The sequence below is a fragment of the Impatiens glandulifera genome, chromosome 1 (genome assembly GCF_907164915.1).
Source record: "Impatiens glandulifera chromosome 1, dImpGla2.1, whole genome shotgun sequence".
Taxonomy (NCBI): Eukaryota; Viridiplantae; Streptophyta; class Magnoliopsida; order Ericales; family Balsaminaceae; genus Impatiens; species Impatiens glandulifera.
The window spans coordinates 80580866-80603471 of NC_061862.1; the positions used below are offsets into that span (position 1 = coordinate 80580866).

At 30.7% G+C, this 22606-nt stretch overlaps 1 protein-coding gene and 1 pseudogene across 1 annotated transcript; one reads left to right on the plus strand and one right to left on the minus strand.

Moving 5' to 3' along the window:
- The first annotated feature begins 1013 nt into the window (after window positions 1-1013).
- LOC124921807 (basic form of pathogenesis-related protein 1-like) lies at window positions 1014-1524 on the plus strand. Its single transcript, XM_047462508.1, has one exon. The coding sequence runs from the start codon at window positions 1036-1038 to the stop codon at window positions 1522-1524; it is 489 nt and encodes a 162-aa protein (XP_047318464.1). The 5' UTR covers window positions 1014-1035.
- Window positions 1525-1742: 218 nt separating this feature from the next.
- On the minus strand, window positions 1743-21598 carry LOC124933822 (annotated as a pseudogene).
- Window positions 21599-22606: the final 1008 nt, after the last annotated feature.

Below are 22606 nucleotides of genomic sequence, written 5' to 3' on the forward strand. Positions count from 1 at the left end.
AAACATAAATAACCGGACTGTTTCATCAAACAAAGTTTCTTTTTAAATAATTAAAAAATCCTCAAATAACAACATCAAACAAGTTATTTTTCAAAAATTCAATAGAAACCCTTCACAAATAACCAACATCAAACAAGCCCTAGTAAACTCAGTTAACTTCCACGGAACTGTTCTTCGAGGATGACAAAAACAACTAATTCCATTAATTAATATATAGTATAAAGTTAATAACCAGTAGTTTTTCCTTTTTAAAATGATCATATATAATCAATCGCAACATTATAATAATATATCAAGACTTGTTGTATCATTTTGAATTGGTATTTGGTATTGATATTGCATGGAATAAAACTAGACTTACATACATGGAATGGACAAACCAAATTTCCACGTGAGTACTGGTTCAATGATGACGACCATTAATATTTTTTGGAAGGATTATTGTTTGGTTTTGGAAATAATAGGATTATTCCAGACAATTTTAGGTTAAGAAACAAAAAAAAAAAATTAGCATTGTTCTTGCATAATGACAATATATATCCATAATTAGTTTTATAAATAAATTTTTAATAGTGTTATTTACCTATTAATAATTTTTAATTAATTTAATACTTAATTATAACTATTTTTAAATAGTTAGTGTATAAAAATATTTAATTATATATAACTAATATTCTTTTATTTTATTAAAGTAACGTCTATTATTATTTCAAATAAATTCCCCATCTTATGAGTCGGTGCCTAAAAGACCCAATATCACGAGTTCGATTTTCACTTTAACGTTTTAAATTAAATTAAAGTGAAGGTTATATAGAAGAGAAGACCGGGTCAGTTTTGTCCATTTAAAAAAACAAATAATTATAGAGGGGGTTTAGAAATTCTATGCAAGTGGCAAAAATTTTCCAGACAATTATTCCTATAAATTACATACCCCATAATTTCATTAGCATAACACCACCTAGCTATCTACCGAAGTACTACAATATAATCCCACTTACCAAACTCAGCTACTAGTTCTAAGGAAGATCCAACAGTATGGGGCTTTACCATCTCTCACTAGCATTAGTTGTGACATTCATGGCCATGTCAATGCTTCCTCAACTCTCAACTGCCCAAAACTCCCCCCAAGACTATGTTGAGGCCCACAATGCTGCCCGGGCTCAGGTGGGAGTCGGGCCCATCGCTTGGGATGAAAACGTAGCCGCATTTGCTAGAAGTTACGCCAGCCAAAGAGCTGGGGACTGTAATCTCATGCACTCAGGTGGACCATATGGCGAAAACCTTGCAAAAGGTTTCCCGAATTTCACGGGGAGAGATGCTGTGAATATGTGGATCGAGGAGAAACCCTTCTACGACTATGACTCAAACACATGTGTCGGAGGTGAATGCTTACACTATACTCAGGTTGTGTGGCGTGATTCAGTAAGACTAGGATGTGCTAGGGTTCAATGCAATGACGCTTCGTGGTTCGTCACTTGTAACTATGATCCTCGAGGCAACTTTGTTGGGGAGAGACCTTACTAGAAAACTGAAAGTCACAGTTATTGTCATGACTTTTAATTAATATAAGAATGAATAAACTTTGTTTGTATTTAATTAAAGATGTCGTTTATGCGACCACTTTATTAAAACAAACTCTAGTATGGTATGAAAAAATAAACAATAATTATGCCTAATATTTATTAAATAAATAATATTTGTAATATTTGTTTTTATGTTTGATTGCTAATAATTAAGTTTTTTTAACCTAAAAAAATTGAAATGTATGAGGGAATAAAAATAATGGCTAATCGATATTATGCTCCTTTGTGTATTTAACTAAGTTTGAAATATTTTTTCTTACATGACCTTATTTGAAATTGTTCCTTATAAAGTTTTTTTTTTTTTTAAAATTACTTATTTTACATTTAGTTTTGTTTGAACTTTAATCATCTAAAATCATTTAAAATATTATAAAATTGTTAATTTTTACATAGTATATTTATTTTTTGTATTTATAAGTTCAACTGTAGAAAAATTTTTCACTTTCGTGTTCATGTGATTTCTACAACTCAATTCTCAGACGATAACGCAGGTAATCCTTTTAATTTATTTTTATTGAAATTACTTTTTTTACATTTAGTTTTGTTTGAATTTACATTTTAAACATCTAAAATCATATTAATGTTATAAAACTGTTAATATATGTTGAAAATATGCACAAATTCCTCATTCACATAGTATTTTTATTTTTTTGTAAGTTCAACTGCGGAAAAACTTTTACTTTTCGTTTTTATGTGAATTTGTTATTGTAATACAAAACTCGTAATATGTCTTGAATCGATCGGTCATACTAGACTTAGACCGATCGAAAAGGTGATTATCCTCTTAATAAGAATAAATTTATAATGAGATTTAATGTAATTTGATTTGAAAATGAAGTGAGTTTGTTAATCGAAATAAGTCATAACCCAAATTTCATAAACATAACTTAATTGGAACTTTAGGCGATAGATGATTTTAAATTAATTATCAAGAGAGATTAAATTTCGACCATAAAATAAAAGTTGTTCATACTTGAGTTATTTTTTATTTTATATTGAAAAACATTAACACTAGTAGAAAAAAGGGTATTAGTAAGGGCTAAAACCGTTACTGAAAGCATCAAACGCCGTTACTGAAACTTATTTGTAACGGCACATAAAACCGTTACCAATCGTTACAAAAAATTACGTTACAGAAACTTCACAGGTATCAGTAACGGCGTTCGAAAACCGTTACTGATAGTCATTGAAAAATAATAACGGTTCTAGCCGTGTAAAAACCGTCACAGAAAAAACACTAGTATCTGTAACGGTTTTATAAAACCGTTACAGATAGTAATGGAACAACAGTAACGGTTTTAGCCGGCTAAAAACCGTTACTAAAAGACTGATTTTATCTGTAACGGTTTTCGAAAACCGTTACAGATTCTCGTGTTGTTTCTGTGACGGTTTTTTATTTCTTAAACCGTTACAGTTAGATTTTTATTAACGGTTTTTGTAATTATTTAACCGTTACTAAACCCTAATAGTTTTTTTTTACAAATTTTTACCTATTTAAAACCTCAATCATTAATAACCAATAACCAAAAACCAAAAACTACAATCATCAATAACTAAAAACCCAAAAATACAATCATTAATTCAAAACAATAATCATCCACAAACTACAATCCATCCAAAAACTATAATCCATCCAAAAACTACAATCATATCACAAATTCACAAAAACCATTAATTAACGTATTTCAAATTACATTTCAACTTACCAGAATTGAAGTGGGAAAGCGACGATCACGAAGAAGGGGATCATCTTTAAGTAGGAGGGGCATCATCTCGAGTGGGAGGGGCAGGTGGAAGTTGATCACGGGGAATCCTGGATAATAAGAAGTTCATTGTCGCTCTCATCTCAAGCATCTCATCCCGCATTCTCTCACGCTCTCTTCGAGCTTCTTCACGTTCATCTTCACGCTGCATCAATAACTCTTCGCGCTCCATTTCACGCTGCCTTTGTGCTTCCTCACGCTCCATTTGACGCTCGACTAAGGCTTCATCGCGCTCTCTCCGTGACTGAAGCTTCTCAGCTTCACGCTCCTCTCGCATCCTCTGTATCTCCTCAAGTAAAAGTGCGTTTTGCGTGTCACCGCGCTGTGTGCTAGTACCACCACGAGCATCAGGTCTAAAAGATCTAGGTGTGACACCGGAGCCCAAACCCACAACTCGCCCATGTCCCTGAGACCTGAATGCGCACTCAGCCAACTGCAATTCATTTCTATTCGGGTCTTCTTCTATAGCAGTTCGCAAGACAGTCTACAAACACAAATTACATTCGATTACATACATACATAAAATAAATAAAAGAAATATAACTAATAAACACGACTTACCACTTTTTCTTGAATAATAGGGGGAACCTCCGGATTTGGATCTTGCAGAGTCGGTTTCTTTGTATGAGTGTGCAGAAATAATTCTGCAAAATTAGGCGACGTACTGGTAGTCTTCTCCTGTACAAATTTAATTATTAATAAAAACGTAATAACATTATAAACTTTGTTATTCAATGATAAAACGAACCATTTGCTTCTCCACTTGCGAAAATGAGATGCTGCCCGCATGATTCTTGTACACAACATGCGACCTATTTTGCGCATTCACAGCACTTGTTTTCTGCAAATAAGAAAACATTTGTGTTTAATGAATGATTAATGTAAGAGCTATTTATAAACACATTAATTTACCTTGAATTCCGGCGTGAGAAAGCGACGATCAAGTAGATAATTCCAATCACTAATTTCGATCTCGGGAGGGGGATTTGCCCTAATCGCTTGCTCGTCACCTTCACGGGATTTAATGTACATGGTGTTCCAATGACATCTCCATCTATCCCATAATTTGTTGGCTTGAAATAAACTTTGTCTTCGATAGTTGTTGATGTCATCCCCCACAGCCACGAAAGGATCCTAAATAGTTAACATTAAAATACGATTATAGATTGTGTTGAATACATAATGGACTTAATAATATAAAATATTATATACCGTGATAGCCATCCATATGTGATCTAGCTGTGTGGAGCTCAGGTCCGACCAACGCAAAGTCCTATGAGGTAGTGCATTGGAGTCTCGAATGACACTCCCAATATGCCTCGACCAAGCTGTCCTATTCTCGCACATTGGTTTACCATCAACAGGGTTAAATTGAAGAGTCATCTTTTGCCCCGCTTTCAATCTACCAACAGCTTTATTCTTGTTCTTGCCCCGTCTCCTTCTCGAAATAGATCCTAAAATTAAACAAAAAATTATATAGGATCACAACAACTAACTTAAGCAAAAACACAAGTACCTCCATCTTGCTCCTCAGACGGGGGCTGTGTCTCATCATCATCATCATCACCGGGGATAGTGTTTGGTACACTATCAACATTCATGACATCATCAAGGTCCAAATCAATTTCCCCGATAGAGGTACACAATTGCACGGGATCTTCTGAATGCTCCTCGGTCCTTTGTATAAGGTCGTGTAGCGCGCTATTTAAACTCTTACCTTGCATTCTTTTAGGTGCCATGATAGCTGCAAATATTCAATGTAATGTTTATAAGACAAATTTACAAGTAACCCTTCATAGAAAATAATTCAACCTTAATTAGAATAACGGGGATTTATTGGTGTCACAATTTTCCATTCAAGCCTTGATGCCATATCTGTAGAGTAAAAGACTTGTTGTGCTTGGCTTGCCATTATGAATGGTTCATTTAATTGAGTCTGTAGAATCCTGTTGATATTTATACTAACATAACCATACTTATCAACTTTAATGCCCCGATCTTTGTGATAAACATCAAACCATTTGCATTTGAAGAGAATCACTCGTCTTCCACAAAAGAATATCACTTCTATGATTTCATTGATCACTCCATAGTAGTTAATAGTCTCGGTCCCATTATTACCAACAACCAAAACCCCGCTATTTTGGGTAGTCAAGCTCTCGTCATGTTTTTCAGTGTTAAACTTGTACCCATTTATTTTGCACGACTTATATTTCTTTGCATACAATGTAGGCCCACGTCCTAAAATCTTAAGATTCGTTGTCCTATCGGATTGATCGGTTAGTTGCTCCACCTATATATTCATTAGAAATTATTGTTAAACTAATTGTCATATACTAAAAAAGAAAATTGTTGAGACGATTACTTACTCTTTCTTGGAAATATCTAACGTATTGTTTATCCCGAGCCTCATTGGAAATATTAGGAGGGCATGATTGAACGAAATCGCTGCGCAAATGACAGATTAAATTATTACTTTCTTAAATCATACCTCATATGAAATTAATTGACTTACTTATAATATTCTTCAGCTTCACGACAATTTTTTAAAATGTACCAATGAGCACGCTCACGATCACCCGGTTCATATGTGTAGGATGTTCCATTAGATAAGTATTCCATAGTGATGAAAATGGAGAATGTTGTACTTGTATTTATGGATTCATCATTTGACTCTTGATCGTCCAAATATCGGGCACACATGCTCATACTCTCATTCAAAAGGTAACTCTCGCTGATTGAACCTTCTGGAAAGTTCCTGTTCCTAAGGTATTTCTTGAGTGTGCTCATATATTGTTCAACTGGATACATCCATCGATACTGAACGGGCCCTCCAAGACAAGCTTCAAAAGCTAAATGAACTGGCAAATGCACCATTATATCAAAAAAAGAAGGTGGAAAGATCTTCTCCAATTTGCAAAGTGTCAAGACAATGTCGTCATGTAATGTTTCCAATTGCCCGCGTTGTAAACTTTTTTGACAAAGCAACCGAAAGAACCTTCTAAATTCACCACGGCATCGTACACATCATCGGGAAGTAGGCCACGTGTAGCTAGTGGAAGGAGATATTGTAATAGAATGTGACAATCGTGACTCTTCAATCCTGATATTTTTTTCTCCTCCATGTTTACACACGCCCCAATATTTGAACAAAAACCGTCGGGCATTTTAATATCTTTCAAAAACTGACATAAACGTTTCTTATGTTCTGAGGACAATGCATAGGGGGCCGGCGGACACCGAAGAACACCATCAACTTCAACCGGATGTAAGGAATGTTTTATGTTCATTATGACCAAATCTTTCCTTGCTTTAATTCCATCCTTGGTCTTTTCTTTGAAATTCATTAAAGTTCCCAACAAACTATCATATATATTCTTCTCAATATGCATTACATCCAAATTATGTCTCAACATCAAAGATTTCCAGTAAGGCAATTGAAAGAATATACTGAATTTGTTCCAATTATCACCTCGGGATTCATGTATAACTTTCGTTTTCTTAGGCAGGTACTTTGTCAAACAGTTCAAACGCAAAAAGTGAAAATGAAAACCTGATTAAACAGTTCAACATATATAAGAAGTAACATGATTGAATACCTAATTATACCGTTCAAACGGTAGTGAATAACGAATTGATCAGTTTAAACGGGAAAATTCAGAATTTCTGCAAACAAAAGTGTTGATTATGTTGACAGAAAATACATAGCCCAAACTCTAAACCAAAATCAAAATCATCTAAGTGATGTTAGCATCTAAAGCATCATTTGTATATATACCATGCCAATCAAGAATTCTGAACATAATTTAGACATGCAAAACAGATATTCAACTCAATTAAGGCTAGAAAGTGAGAGTTAGTACTTTCTGTTTACTATGTCATAAATATACTCTCTGTTTTTACTAATTGCAGTTTATTAAAAATACCATTATTGTTTACTAATTACTTTCTTAAAAACAGAACAACAAAACAGTCACAACCATTATTAGAATTCTGCACATTATTGTTTACTTTCTTAGAAATAACATACATTTTGTACTATCTTGTTTACTTTGAATAAAAACAGTCACAAACATTCTTAAAAGTCCTACATATGTCATAATTAACATACTCTCATATTCAATCTAAAAGGGCATAAAACTCATACAATTACTAATTAAACTACAACAAAACAACACCTCAAACGTAATATCCAAAATCAACTTCGATTACAGTAATTATACAAACAATGTTCACAATCTGCAGACTTCACAATCAGACTTCACATAACAGTTAAAAATATAAACCTTAACATAATATCAGAAAATATGGCAGATTAGTTATCAAAACATAAATCAAATATTGACTATAGCATAAACCAATCAAAAACAGTCCTAACCTATATTACCTCAATCAAAATACAACCAAAATAAAAAGGGCAGAGGGAGAAGAGAGTTTACCTGGCTGGGAGAGGGGACGATGGCGACTTCAATCGAAGAAAAGAGAGGACGATTCTTGAAGACGTGTGGCAGGGAGAGGGGACGATCGGCGGATCGAGGAAGAAAAGAGATAAAAGAAAACTTACCTATCGGCGACGGCGACTTGAGAAGACGGGCAGCGTTGGCGACTTGAGAAGACGGGCGACGATTTGAATGGCTTCAAACAGAATATCGGAAAGAAGAGGAGAAAGCGCGGAGGAAGAAAAGAAAAGAAAGAAAAGAAAGGAAAGAAAGAGGGAAGTTGTTCGCGGGTTTATTCACAATATCTGTAACGGTTATTGCAAAACCGTTACAGATACCAAAGATAAAAAATAAAAAACGGTTCACTTTCTGTAACGGTTATTAAGAAAACCGTTACAGATACTAGATGAGAAAACGAAAAGGCAGTTCACTTTTTGTAACGGTTTTCTTAATAACCGTTACTAATAATCTATTAGTAACGGCTATCTCTCAAAACCGTTACTGATGATACGTTCCTCAAACGGTAACTTATGGCTTATCTGTAACGGTTTTACTAATAACCGTTACAGATAGTGGAAATGACAACGAAACGAGACGGCGCAGCATCTGTAACGGTTCTCCCCAACCGTTACAAATACGTATAAAGCCGTTACTGATATCCTTACTGAAACGTTAAGATGATGTCGTATCTGTAACGGTTTATATCGTCGTTACAGATGGACTTATATCAGTAACGGTATTCTAAAGCCGTTACTGATAAAATACATTAGTAAGGGCGTTCGAGCGCCGTTACAAGGGGTCGTTACAGAAGACCCATATTCTACTAGTGTAACTATTTCTAACAAAAATAAATGTGAAAGGAGCAATTTCAAACCAAATAAATTAACAAGGAGCAATTAAAAAATATATATATATATATAATATTTCAAAATTAAATTTAGAGAGTATTATACCTTTTATCTTTAAAATAAATATTCTTAATTTCAAAAGGTTAGTTTTTCTTTCTCAATTCCTTCATATAACAAGTTTTTTATATTTCTTTTCTGGTTTGTATGACATTTTAATGTTCAATTGTTTTTTTTTTTTATAAAAATCTAATAGCTCTAGCATATTAAATATTATTCAGCCTCTTTTCTTTTGTAGAGATTTTTACTTGCCAAAAATAAACAAAAGTGTAATTTTTGGAAAAAAAAACATATTATTCGGCACTAAAACCACATATTTTATATGCCTTAAAATAATTATAAAATGAGGTATATGGCAGTACTTAATTAACCAGCGCAAATTATACATCGCTAAGAACATTGAATGACTCTCATTCTGTCTACGGACATTAAACTATGTGAACTATTTGATTGATTTTGTTTTGTTCTGTTTTTTTTTTTTAAATTTTTTTACTTTTTTATTTTTGTTAGTATATTCATTTAAATTAAATTAAATTAAATTAAGTTATGATATTTTATTTTATCTTATAACTTAAATTATGATGATTTCCTTGTATTTAGCATAGTGTCACAATCCTAGCTAGTCAGTCTTTCTAAGGATGCAAGAAAATTGAATACATTAAGAGAGAAAAAGGATAGAGAATATCTTGTTTATTACAAATGTGAGGTACACGAATATGAGGTATTGTGAGGTGCTTGGTTTATGGCCAAGACTTGTTTAGATACTTCTATATCTAAACTAGACTCAAGAATTCCTAGAGACTCCTAGAGAATTCTACAAACTACTTACAATTAAGAACTCCTAGAGAATTGTCATATCCACATACTTTAGGAACTCCTTCAGAATTATAAAGAGTTCCATGAACTTATCTACAACTAGGAGCTTCTTGAGAATTCTATAAAGTTCCACAAAATGGAAAAGACCACAAAACATAACAACATCTAGAACATTCTAGAACATTTTTGGATTTTGGTCACACCATTTGAATGGGTCGTGACATTCTCCCCCACCTAAGTCATGGCCGTCCTCGGCATGTCCTTAGACAGATGCTCGGTATGATTTTATCGATCAACTCCAACCGATATGAGACGTTTCCCACACATCCTTCGATTTTGATCGGTCCCTCGCATTTGCGCACAAGCCCCTTGATCCCAGACCGTAGAGACTTCAATTGTTGTCGGGGTAACTTCCCCCTCTCTCGGTCCCCTTCCTTGATTACACGCCCCTTATTCATCTTCTGGTGACTTTCTCCAAAGATTCTTGAGCACGATCTGTTTCCCCTTTTACAGATTTGGCGAGAGCGAAGGTAAATTTACTTTGGCCAACATAACATGTGGCCAAACCTTGTGGAGATGATGGTAGTCTGGTGCCTTTAGCCTTGAGCCTCTTGAAGACCTTCCCGCACATTCTCTAGACTCCCTCAAGTACTTCTCCTTTCCCCTTGGAACTGTCCCCATCATCCTTCCTAGCAAAAGTGGAAAATGTCTCTTTACCACGTTTGCGACCTCGGATGAATCTCATCGCAGAGAACATGCCCAATCCCTCTTATTCCCTTCTTGTTGGTATTACGTTAGTCTTCTTGTGATCCAAAATGATTAATGAATCAGAATAAGGCATTATACAAGCGCATACATGATCGGTATTCCCAACACTACATCGTAGTCTTTCATAGGGACTAAGGTAAACAAGACTGTCCCATTAATTTTTGTAGGCTTTGTTGGATGAAGAATTACTAATTTTTTTTTTGGAAAATTCGGATCATTTTAAAAAATTTCGTCTAAAATAAATTTGTCTACTTGTTGAGAAAAAAGCTAACGTCGTTAGTCGTTAACCATTATACATAACAAACGTACTTACAAGATCCTATGACATCTTTTATTCGTAAATCTCCTTTTGAAACCCAAAACTTCCAGCACAAAATGTTCAATACAATTTCAATGTCATATTTATGTCAAAAACACATCCACACATTAAAAATAAAATAAAGAAACCAAACACACATAAAGTAATAAAAATCAAACTCTTACAAACTCACCGTATCCATCTTTATTCTTATTCTTGGTACCCCATAAAGAAACAAATTAAACCTGATTTAATTAATTGTACCAAGTTTAAATTCTGAATTTTGAAAAACCATAAATCAAACATTACTATTGCAAGGGTGAATATAAGCACAAAGTTAAAGGTCAAAAAAATTCATAGAGCTGAAAATGAAGATCAATTTCAACCGAATTAAATAAACTCTCCAAAATTTATGCAAATACATTTGCTAGCCGTCCTAATAAAATCAATAAGAAAAGTAATGCATCAAAATATGATTAGTAAATTAAATGGTTATGTATATTTGCAGATCATATGTTTAACTCCCTTGTGGTCACATTTTAACCCCACCAAAGTATCCCAGTGATAAGAGTCGGCTTAAAAGATTAAAATGTCACGGGTTCGATTTCTATCGAGAAGCGTTTTGAATTTAAGTAGGGATATTCATGATTGCGGAGTGTTATACTAGTTCTCATTTAATTATACAAAATTGAAATGAAATATTCACTAATTGCAATAGTTGCAAGGACCTAAATCAAGATAGAATAATTACCAAATTAAATGCAAACTAAGAATGATGTAAGTGTGATATCAAGATACAAAAATATAATTAAAGAAAGCCAAAATGAATTTTAAAATAAAAACATTGTTCTTTTATATATATATATATATATATATATATATATATATATATATATATATATATATATATATATATATATATATATATATATATATATATATATATATATATATATATATATATATATATATATATATTCATTGTTCATTGTTCATCGTTATTCAGACCAGTTTACAGAATTATTATCTTCATCATTTTGTAGTGTTGTTAATATTTAAAATATCATAATTTTGAAGAATTGATTAATTTATAATTTATTAATAGAATATTTCTAAAACCCATAAGGAAGTATAATTAGTATATGATCTTATAGTTATTATTGGTTAGTTGAATAATAAATATTTATACAGAGATTAATATATATATTTTAAAATTTTGTGTTTGGTATATGATATAAAAATATTAATTAGATAAAAGATTATTTTATTTTTAATTAATTTAAGTAAATATATGAGTTTAGATTTTATTATTATTAATATTTCATTTTCATTAATTTTTAAATCTATTTATCATTACAAATTATTATATTATTATTTAATATATTAATTATTAAATTTAATAACAAATGAAATTTAATTAATATATAAAAATCAATTATAATAAAAACTTTTATTTGAATTATATTTATTTAATTTAAATGCTATTAATTAGATCATACTTTTATTTAATTTAAATTATAGAAAAAACTTATAACAATAATAATTAATAAATTATTTTTATAAGTATAATTTTTTAATAATATATATTTTTTTTATAACATTTTAAATACTGAATGTACATAAAATGTATTTTGTTATATAACTCAAATGATTTATTTTTTATAAATTGATTTATTTTTCATAATAGGTAATAATTTTTATGATTAAACTTTTACAATGTTGGTCACAGAAGAGTAGTTCCTCCAGTCTAGGATTCCGAATTATATTTTTCTCACTTTTGTTTTTAAGAAGAAAAAAAAGACATTTTTATTTAACAATAATAAAAATTGATCAGATTGTTAAAAGAACAAAAACAATTCTACATCAAACAAGTCTAATTCTTTAAATGAATTGCTGATCAAAATTATATAGTGGTTTGGAAATTGTATGCAAGTGGGACAATATTTCAACACAATTGTCAGTTAAATTCTAAACATTATCTCTAGCTAGCGAGGGATTTAAACTTTTGATCAACTATATTGCAGCATTGATCATTAATTAAAATATGACCATATATGAAAAACAAACATGGCACCACAGTAGACATATACTAAAAATAATAATGATATCAATCAATTTATTTTTAATTAAACCAGAAGCATGATGAGAATTTAGATGAAACCATGGTGAGGCCCAGAAGCAGCATATCCGAGCATACCCATGAGGTGTCATAGATATTCCCTTTATAGTCCGGCTTAGGTCAGTTGATGGCCTAGGTTGGTTCGAATTTGGAAATAATTATTAATGGCCTTGTCACTTGCTTGATCGAATCTTATTCACTCGACAAGTAAAATGAGCTACTAACGTAGTAGAAGAAATGATCACACGACTATTATGATCATTTCACTTCTTCAACTTTATGTTTTGATTGAATAATACTGAAGTTGGACTTTATCATTATTTAAGAAAGATTATTATTCTTATTCATGCATCGTGAAGAAGAAGACGAAGATCAACCTCCAATACGTGTTGGGCGCATTCCGTGGAGTTCTGTTAGTGTTCCTTGAGGCCAGGGCATTCCGTTTCTAGGTGGTTACTTTGGGCGTTAGTCACCTAGAGCGCGCTAATTGTTGAGGGTGCTTTAGGCCTTGTTTTATTGGGACAAATCTTGTAACTTTTTTTATTACCAGTAAATTATACCAAATTAATTAATAGACATAACTTATTTTATTTATTATATTTTATGGCTTTAATTTTAATTATTTTGAGATCTAAATGTATATAACATTTTTTTTCTAAATAACTATATAATTTATTTGTTGCTATTAATTTAATTACTTTGAGATAAATGAATACAATATTTTACATAGATAATTATTTCATTTATTTTTTATCTTTAATTTAATTATTTTAAGTTAAATGGATAAAACATTTTTCTAAAATAATTATTTAATTTATTTTAGGATCAAATTTTAATTAATTTAGAATGAATGAATATAACATTTTTCAAAATAATTATTTAATTTATTTTTGGATTAAATTTTAATTAATTTGAGATTAATGAATACAACAACTTCTCAAATAATTATTTAATTTATTTTTGGACCAAATTTTATTTAATTTGAAATTAATGAATACAACATTTTTTTCTCAAATAATTATTCAATTTATTTAAACACCTTAATGAGTCTATCATTTTTGTAAAATTATTTTAACAACTCATAAGTATTTTATTTTTTTTATGAACTGGGTAAGTCAAATTTTTGTGTCTACAATATTATAGAAACTAATATATTTAGATCGAAACTTTAATTTTTACATAAATAAGTGTAATTATCGCACCCTAATAATTTATAATAAACAAATTAATTTAAATAATTTATCAATATTTAAAATTAAATAAATAAAATGTTTATAACACGCCCACTATTGACTATTAAAATAAATTAGAGTGAATAAGTTTAATCAATTAATTGGATATTTAAAGTCCTCATTTTCTGTTCTCAAACTTTTATGTGTCTATACATGTTGCCAACCAATTAAAATGTTTTTGAATGTTATATTATTAAATTGAGTCGGGTTGAATAATAATAAAAAATATCTGAAACTCAAGACCGACTCGTTCCTTTCCCGTTCCGTCGTTCGTCATTCCGTTAGTATCCCAAATTTATTTTTCTCGCTCTTTCACTTTATCTGCCATAATCGATTTACATCATCCTCATCCCTTCGAAATTATGATTTACGATTTCTCTATAGACCAAGTTCTAATTATTTTAGGTTAAATGGATCCAACATTTTCCCAAAATAATTATTTTATTTTATTCTAGACCAAAATTTAATTAATTTAGAATAAATATAACATTTTTCAAAATAATTATTTAATTTATTTTTGAATCAAATTTTAATTAATTTAGGTTAATGAATACAACTTTTGCAAATAATTATTTAATTTATTTTTGGACCAAATTTTGATTAATTTGAAATTAATGAATAAACATTTTTTCTCAAATAATTTTTTAATTTATTTAAACACATTAATGAGTATAACTTTTAGACATTATTTTAACAACTCAAAATTATTTTAAAATTTTCTTGGAGTGAGTAAATAAGTTTTAGTGTTTACACTATTATAGAAACTACTATATTCTCATCAAAACTTTATTTTTAAATAAATTAGTGTCGTCTTCCCAGCCTAATCATTTATAATAAAAAACAATTTAAATAATTTATCAATATTTAAAATTAAGTTAAATAAAATTAATTAAATAAAATGGTTAAGTAACATATCACACTTAACTTTACCTTACCTTACCGGTCTTTTTTATTCAATTCATTGCATTGCATGTCTTTCTGGCTTGTTGACATTTGAACTCTAAGAATTCCAAACCGGGAGTGAATAAGTTTAATCAATCTAATTGGGAGGGAATAAGTTTAATCAATTTATTTGGATATTTAGTCTGAATCTTTTGCTCTCAAACTCATGTGCCCATTTTCCAACCAATCAAAATACTTTTAAATATTATATTATTAAAACTGAGTCGAGTTTAATAATAATAAAATATATATGAAACCCAAGCCCGACCCGTTTCTTTCCCCGTTTTATTGTTTGTCGTTCCGTTAGTAACTCAAATTTATTTTTCACGCTTTATTAGTTCATCTTCCATAATCGATTCACATCATCGGTCCTTATCTCTTCCAATTTCACAATTTTATTATGATTTACAATTTCTCTCTTTAGACCATTCACAATTTTTTTTTACCGAAAATAAGCCTAGTATCTCGCCAAACTTCAAGAATATTTGTTGGTAACAAGCTCCGTTGCTCGCAAAAATGATACACTTGACGCTTTTAAGAACTAACATGGTTCTATTTTATTTATTTGAAATGTTATGTTATGTTTTGTTTGGAAAACTAACAAACTTATGTTTTGTTAATTCAGAAATAAACAGCGGCGTCAACAATAATGATGGGAGGTAACATATTTCATTAATCGTGTATAACGTCATTCATATGACTACAGTTCTAATGTGATGCTCACTTTACACGGTAGATATTGTACAACCACTCTAATGTGAAGTGTACATTACACGATAATTGTTGTACAATAGCTCTAATGTGAAGCGAGCTTTACACGATAGTTGTTGTACAACAATTCTAATATATACACAATATCTGATGTACAACAACTCTAATGTAAAGCGCGATTTACACGATAGTTGATGTACACCAACTCTAATGTGAAGCGAGATTTATACGAGAGTTGTTGTACAATAACTCTAATGTTAAGTGATTTTTACATGAGAGCTATTGTACAACGACTTTAATGTGAAGCGAGCTTTACATTATAGAAGCTCATATTCCACGATATTTGATGTCACTACAACAAAAAATACTTTCGGCGACGCTTAAAAAGACTTCTGTCAACCTTAAAAAGTGTCGCCAAAAATATTACTCACACTTATATATGCGTCGCCAGAAGCAGGGTGGGCACAAGTTATAGCAACGCTTAATTAAGTGTCGGTAACATTAATTTAAGCGTTGCTAAAAGTCTTTTTAATTTTTAACAATTCTTTTTATTATAATATTGATTTTTTTGACAATTTTTGTTTATTTTTTAAAATTAAATAATAATTAAAAAAATATATTTAATACAAATTATTAGCACTTTTAATTATAACAAAATTAACATAAATTCTCTCAATAAAATATCTCATTTAATCAATCATAGTCAAAAGATTCAAAAGATCTAAAACAAACAAAAGATTCAAAAGATCTAAAACAAACAAAATAATTATGAACAACAAAGCTGAAATAGAAAACTGAATATGGATAATTTTTATCTTCTTAGACCTCCACTGCAATTATGTAAAATAATATTCTTTTTAAGATTAGAAATAAAAACAAATATATTAATGTGAATTAAATATAGACAATTTGAAAGATTAAAAAACCTAGTTGATTTGTCCACATTTCTTTCTTCTTGCCGTTGACAACTTAAGGATGAATACTTCAGTCAGCCATGAATACCATCAAAAGAAAAAACCAAATACAAATGCTTAATTTTCCTTTAATAGTATATAACTCAAACAAAAAGTATAAAACTCAGATCAACAATATAAGAAGAAGTATCTAATACAAGAAGATAGGAAGAAGAATCATAATATTCATTCATCTAATATTTATACTTAGAGTTCTAACAATGTATTACCAATAAAGAATATTTCAATAATCAAAACAAAAAAGACATAAAAAGGTAGAAAAATACATTTAAATAGATTCAATTTCGCATAAAGTGGAAGATGTCTCGACAACTCCCTTGTCAATCAATAAAGATTACACTCAAATTGATCACATCCTTCCAACTAAAATCACTCTGTATTAAAAAATGACAACAATACCTTTTAAAATATAAAAAATGAATGAAATAGAATGCATTGTTTGAGGAGGTACTTACGGTCGACATTGTTGCTAAGTGTAAGAACCTGCATACCCGACATTGTCTTACAAATTTGATATTCAATATTATTATGTTCTTTTATCATGAATGGATTGAAAATCAGAATATTTTTTTAAAAAATGTCAGCTTTCATTAAGCCCTTTGGTTCTATCAGAACGTATGATGTTTTTGATTCTATTAGAACCGTAATTTTTCCCTTCGAATATGACTTGGAAAATTAGAATAGAAAGCAAAAAAGAAAGCATTATTAACACATATTGCATAACAATATATATAACTTACCCCATATTTGCAAAATAAGTCAATGGTTCAGCCCGAGCAGTACCACTATAGCACCTTCCGCGAGTAATACAATGTCATTGAATTTGGCATAAACTTAACCTCGGGGTTGGTGGTTATTGAAAATATGAAACCATAATGATATGATGATAAAAATGTTAAAATAGATGAAGAAGTGATTTATATTCATACAACTAAATCTTACTTGTATGTTTTGTTTGAAATTTGTCAAATAGGCCAGACAAATGAAAACGAGGGGAAGCCATTGTCTGACCTTCCAGTACATTAAATAGAGTAGTCTTCCCCGAGCTTGATGGTCTAATGATAGAAAGCAATCGTCCTGGTTTTGCCTCCCTACTAACGTTCTTAAGTAAAAACCTTATCTATAAGTATAACGAAAATATTCACAAAAATATGTCGCCAAACGTGCAATTTCATAGCCATTTAAGTGTTTCAACTAAAAAAACAGTGTGACTTTCTTTCATTCATAGCCATTACATTTCTTTTGTAGTTTCCATTACAAAACTGTTGTGCTCATTATGGCTTTAGTTAAAAAGCAAGACAGGTTAGGTTGAATATCAAAGACTTGATTCAGACATTCTAACTATACATGTTACCCTTAAGTTGAATGAATACAACTTTGATTACTTAATGTTTATCAAGGACATGATTGTGATCATTAAGGCTCTAGTGAAAAAGCAAGACAAGTTAGGTCGAATATCAAAGACATGGTTCATACATTCAAACTGTACATGTTACCCTTAAGTTGAATGCATACAACTTGATTACTTAATGTTTATCAAGGACATGATTGTGCTCATTATGGCTCTAGTGAAAAAAAAGACATGTTAGGTCGAATATCAAAGACATGATTCAGACATTCAAACTGTACATGTTACCCTTCAGTTGAATGTGTAAAGTATAAATTTCTTAATGTTCATTACTTTGATAGCTAATATAATTCAAATCTAAGAATAAGCATATAATAAATGAAAATACCTTAATACATCCTGCATCATCTTCAGATGCAATTGTTGATTCAGTTAAGTTAAAAATTTGATTAATAGAATCCCTAATATAAAGTAGTATCAAATGACAATTCCTCAAAGGCATATGAAAATACAGGTAAATGAGAATATATAAAACCACCCATGAGTATCTTATAAATGAGCAATGTTGTTCTAGTTTCCACATGTGCTGCGAGAATTGAGCAATCTGGCGAACTAGTCACGATTGCTGGTTCAACATAAGAAAACAACTTAAAAAACTTAAAAATCATGTTCATAAATAAACCTTATAAAATCGAACAATAGAATGTTCAATAGAAAAATCAATAACCGTGACCATCGTTAATAAAACAAAGTGTCCTGCATGATTCAGTATGTTCTTTGACTTCCAGCAACCTTCAAAAATGGAGAGAAAACATAATATAATTTCTCAATATGTGATAACGTTCTATAATATAATTTAATTATACAAATACTCATAAATATGTTTGTTATTTTCTCGTCGAAACCAATAACCAAAATTTGTTTTGAAATAGCCTTAAAACAGAGTGAAAGACAAAAAGAAAAACATAACTCCCACCATTCTTAATCAGTAAAGCAGTAAGTGTATTCGTTGAGAAATCGTCTTTCCCACCCAAATCAAGAAACCCAACTAGCCTATCAACCACCACCCCTTTTTCTGATGCACGAAACATATCTCTTTTAGTAATTTTCCTTTTCAATTCTTATAGATGAGTATGATCAAAGGCATGATGATGAATAAGAGACTAACCGGAAGAATATAACACAAGGCAATGTCTTGATTGCAAGTTTCACAACAAAAAATGGTGCATTCTGCATTTGTATTATAAATTTTAAAAAAATAGTTTTGAAACAAAATTTTAATGACAACCAAGTTTTAAGTGTTTCCAAATTTGGGCATAATAGGGAATACTGACATCTGCATCAACCTTGATGAAATTGGTGTCAAGATACCTTGGTGTAAGGGCCTTTAAATGCTTGTCCATTATTCTAAACAAGGTCCAACAATTTCCAATCATTTACAGCCAGTATGCGACAAAACATACATATATTTTAGAAAGGATTATTTATAACATTTTAGAATTAACGTGGCCCCATTTGAAAAAACTTTTTGTTTTCAGATCATGATCTTAATCTGGATATAGATGAGAACTACCAAAAAATAATAATCCATGTCTAAGAAAGTTTTATTTCTAAACATTATCTAAAAATATTTCCAAATTGTCAGAATTGAATAGTATGGATATTTCAAACCAAACAAGCTTTAAGTCATATTATGCACCGATGAGGCTAGCTTGATTATATCAACAGAAATGAAGATATTTTGTTGAATCTTCTCAGTGTAACAATGAAATGGTCCCTCAGAAAATATATTAGTGACGTTCACGAGAGATCACCAAGTGGATATGCATGCATAAGCTTCAAATGTAAGGTTCACCCTTCATCTGATTGTAATGCATGAGATTTATAGAAGCAATGAAAGAAATATGGATATACTATATTAAACTCAAAGCAAAGAGATGGGTCTTCTTATTCAAGCATCAAATATATGAAATGCTTAGCTGGATTTTAGTTTCAACATCTATTCACCAAAAACCTTGCTATATTTGAATGTGCATAAGGCTATATTTAGTTTGGAGGAGATTGGAATTAGGGGTCCAATTCCAAATATTTTTTTTGTTAACAACTTAAAATAAAGATTAGAATTATAATTCAAATAGAATTGAATGTATATTGTTTTTTAAGTTTTAGCTCCATCATTTTCACTTAGGAATTGAAATTCCATGATTTCTTCAAAAATAAGAACAGAATTACAAATTATAGATCAAATTGCAATTATGAAGTGTGAAATATCTAATTAAAACAATCATCTACATCCAATTCCATTGGTAATTCTTCAAACAAACAAAGGATATGGAATTGGACCCGAATTCCAGTTCTAATTTCAATTTTGCATGTACCATGCATAGCTTATATTGTCTTAAGCTTTCTATAGGGCTTGCTTGATGTGGTTTATTTACATAATTCTACTATATTTGTAATAACATTATAAAATATGGGCTAATCAAATTGTTTTACCATTTCAAAAATTATTTTAAATTTTAAATACTAGGGATAGTTTGGTCATTTTATCAAAATAAACCTTTTTACATCAAACTGAATCATTTGAAAACATTTGTCTTTTTTGAAAAAACCCAATATCAAACAAGGTCTATGAAGAATTGAATCTTTTACTATGACTTGTTTTCTAAACACATAAGAAAAGAGAACATGAATAAAATGAAAGTAGAGAGGAAAGAAGGAAAAACTATTTACTTGCATATATAGAACTCCCTATGCTCCCTATGGTAGAAGTGACAGATGACGTTTTTTCAGTTCCAGTGACTTCTCCCAAGAAGTCACCTTCAGCAATCTCATGATATTCTCCGTGTCCTTGTTTTTTAAGTTCTTGTCGTTCCTATGCTTCTTTCTGGACAAAATAAAAACGTTACCACAATGAGATCCCCCCATTCAACAACTTTTCATCGTCTAAAGGATCAAAACTAGATTTCCCACCTTTAGAGAAGCTAACTGTCAGCATGCAATTTTTCAAGCTCAGATCCTGAAATTCCATAGTAACCAACCCAATATGAGCCATAATCAACTACTATATGGATGTAGATTAAATACAAATACAAAATAAAGAAAGCATCTTACATCCATCAAATCATCAAGATCAACCTCCTGATTAATGGAACTAGAAGCTTGTCCCTTCTTTTGTTCCGATATTTCCTATTTGATCATTCAAGTGAGTAAAAACTTATTTCTTTAGCCCAAGAAATTTCATTCACCACACATTAGATTATTTCTAAATCATGACCCATAATATAATGTGTTTTGCTTCATTTAGAACAAGGAATAATTTACAAATCATGATCGAGATTATTCTCTAGATCGTTGTAATATTTGACAAACATAACAAATTGCTATTTTTCCATCTTATAATCCAGATGGAAAAAAATGCATACCAAAACATAATATTGGCCTGTAGATTGAGAAAGAAATGATCAAGTACATTAATAGACATATATTAAAACCTCAAACAAGTAATTCTATTGAATTAGGATGGATACAGATGGTGGCTTTGAAGGTTCAATTTCTTATGAATATACTTTAGAGCCATATTCATGCATAAGATGGAAATAGGAAAAAGAGGGGAAAGTAGTACCTTTTGATAGTTTCTAGCTGCAACAGCCATTACATTTCCAAATACTAAATTAGACAAAGTTGATTTAACAAGAAATTGTTATTGTGATAAACAAGGATAAACATAAAACATAATAAGAGAAGAGAAGGGAATTTTTTGTTATTGTGATAGAGAAGAAGATCATTGAGATATTCTTGGTTTTTTAGAGCATAACAATAGTAGAGAACTATCATCTTCAATATCTCTTCAACTACCATGAAAACTACTATTTTCTTCCGGCATTAGCTATGGGATTGTAATCACCACTATCTACTCCACCTTTTGGTATTTACTCAATCTAATCTAATTTTAATGTTGAAATAAAATAAAATGAAATAAAACTTGCTTGTTCGTCTGGATATATTCGACCATGTACTCACTCATAAGCGTCCTCTTGGGCAGTAACCCTAGTTTATGTGCCTTCAACGGGGAGAGCAAAGGAATCCATGACTATGAAGGTGTCTCCGTAAGTCTTCTCTTGCATAAGGCCCATGATCTCGATGGTGCTGCCGGAGCGGGCGTAAACAACAATCTTCAAAAGAGCGAGAGCGGAGATCTTGACACACTTGAAGTAGTGAGGGTCGTTAGTCCATGGCTTCTCCGTGAAGACCTTGTTCTAAGAATCATCGTCGTAAATGAAGATCGAATTTGATAAATGATGGGTCGCTTAGAGGAGATTAGAGGTTATTGCAGAAGAAGGATCAAAAGAAATTCATAGTGTGCGGCTAAAGAGGGATTTTAGAGAGAGAAGTGAAAATGAAAGTTAATAGGATACCCATCTCTTTAACCCACTCCTCTTAGAATCGACCCACCCGAACTTATGACCTGCAAAATCATTTTTTTTATTTGTAAACGTTGTCATAAATATTAAAGGTTGGCAAAACTCTTTAATTTGTTAAGACTTTTACCAACGCTTAATATGTGTTGGTAATTATTGGTCACTAAAAGTATATTTTGTTGTAGTGTGTACAATAACTCTAATATAAAGGGCTTTACACAATAGCTTCTATACAACAACTCTAATTATATTAGATGTTCCCCCAACAAATTATTTTTTTCATGATC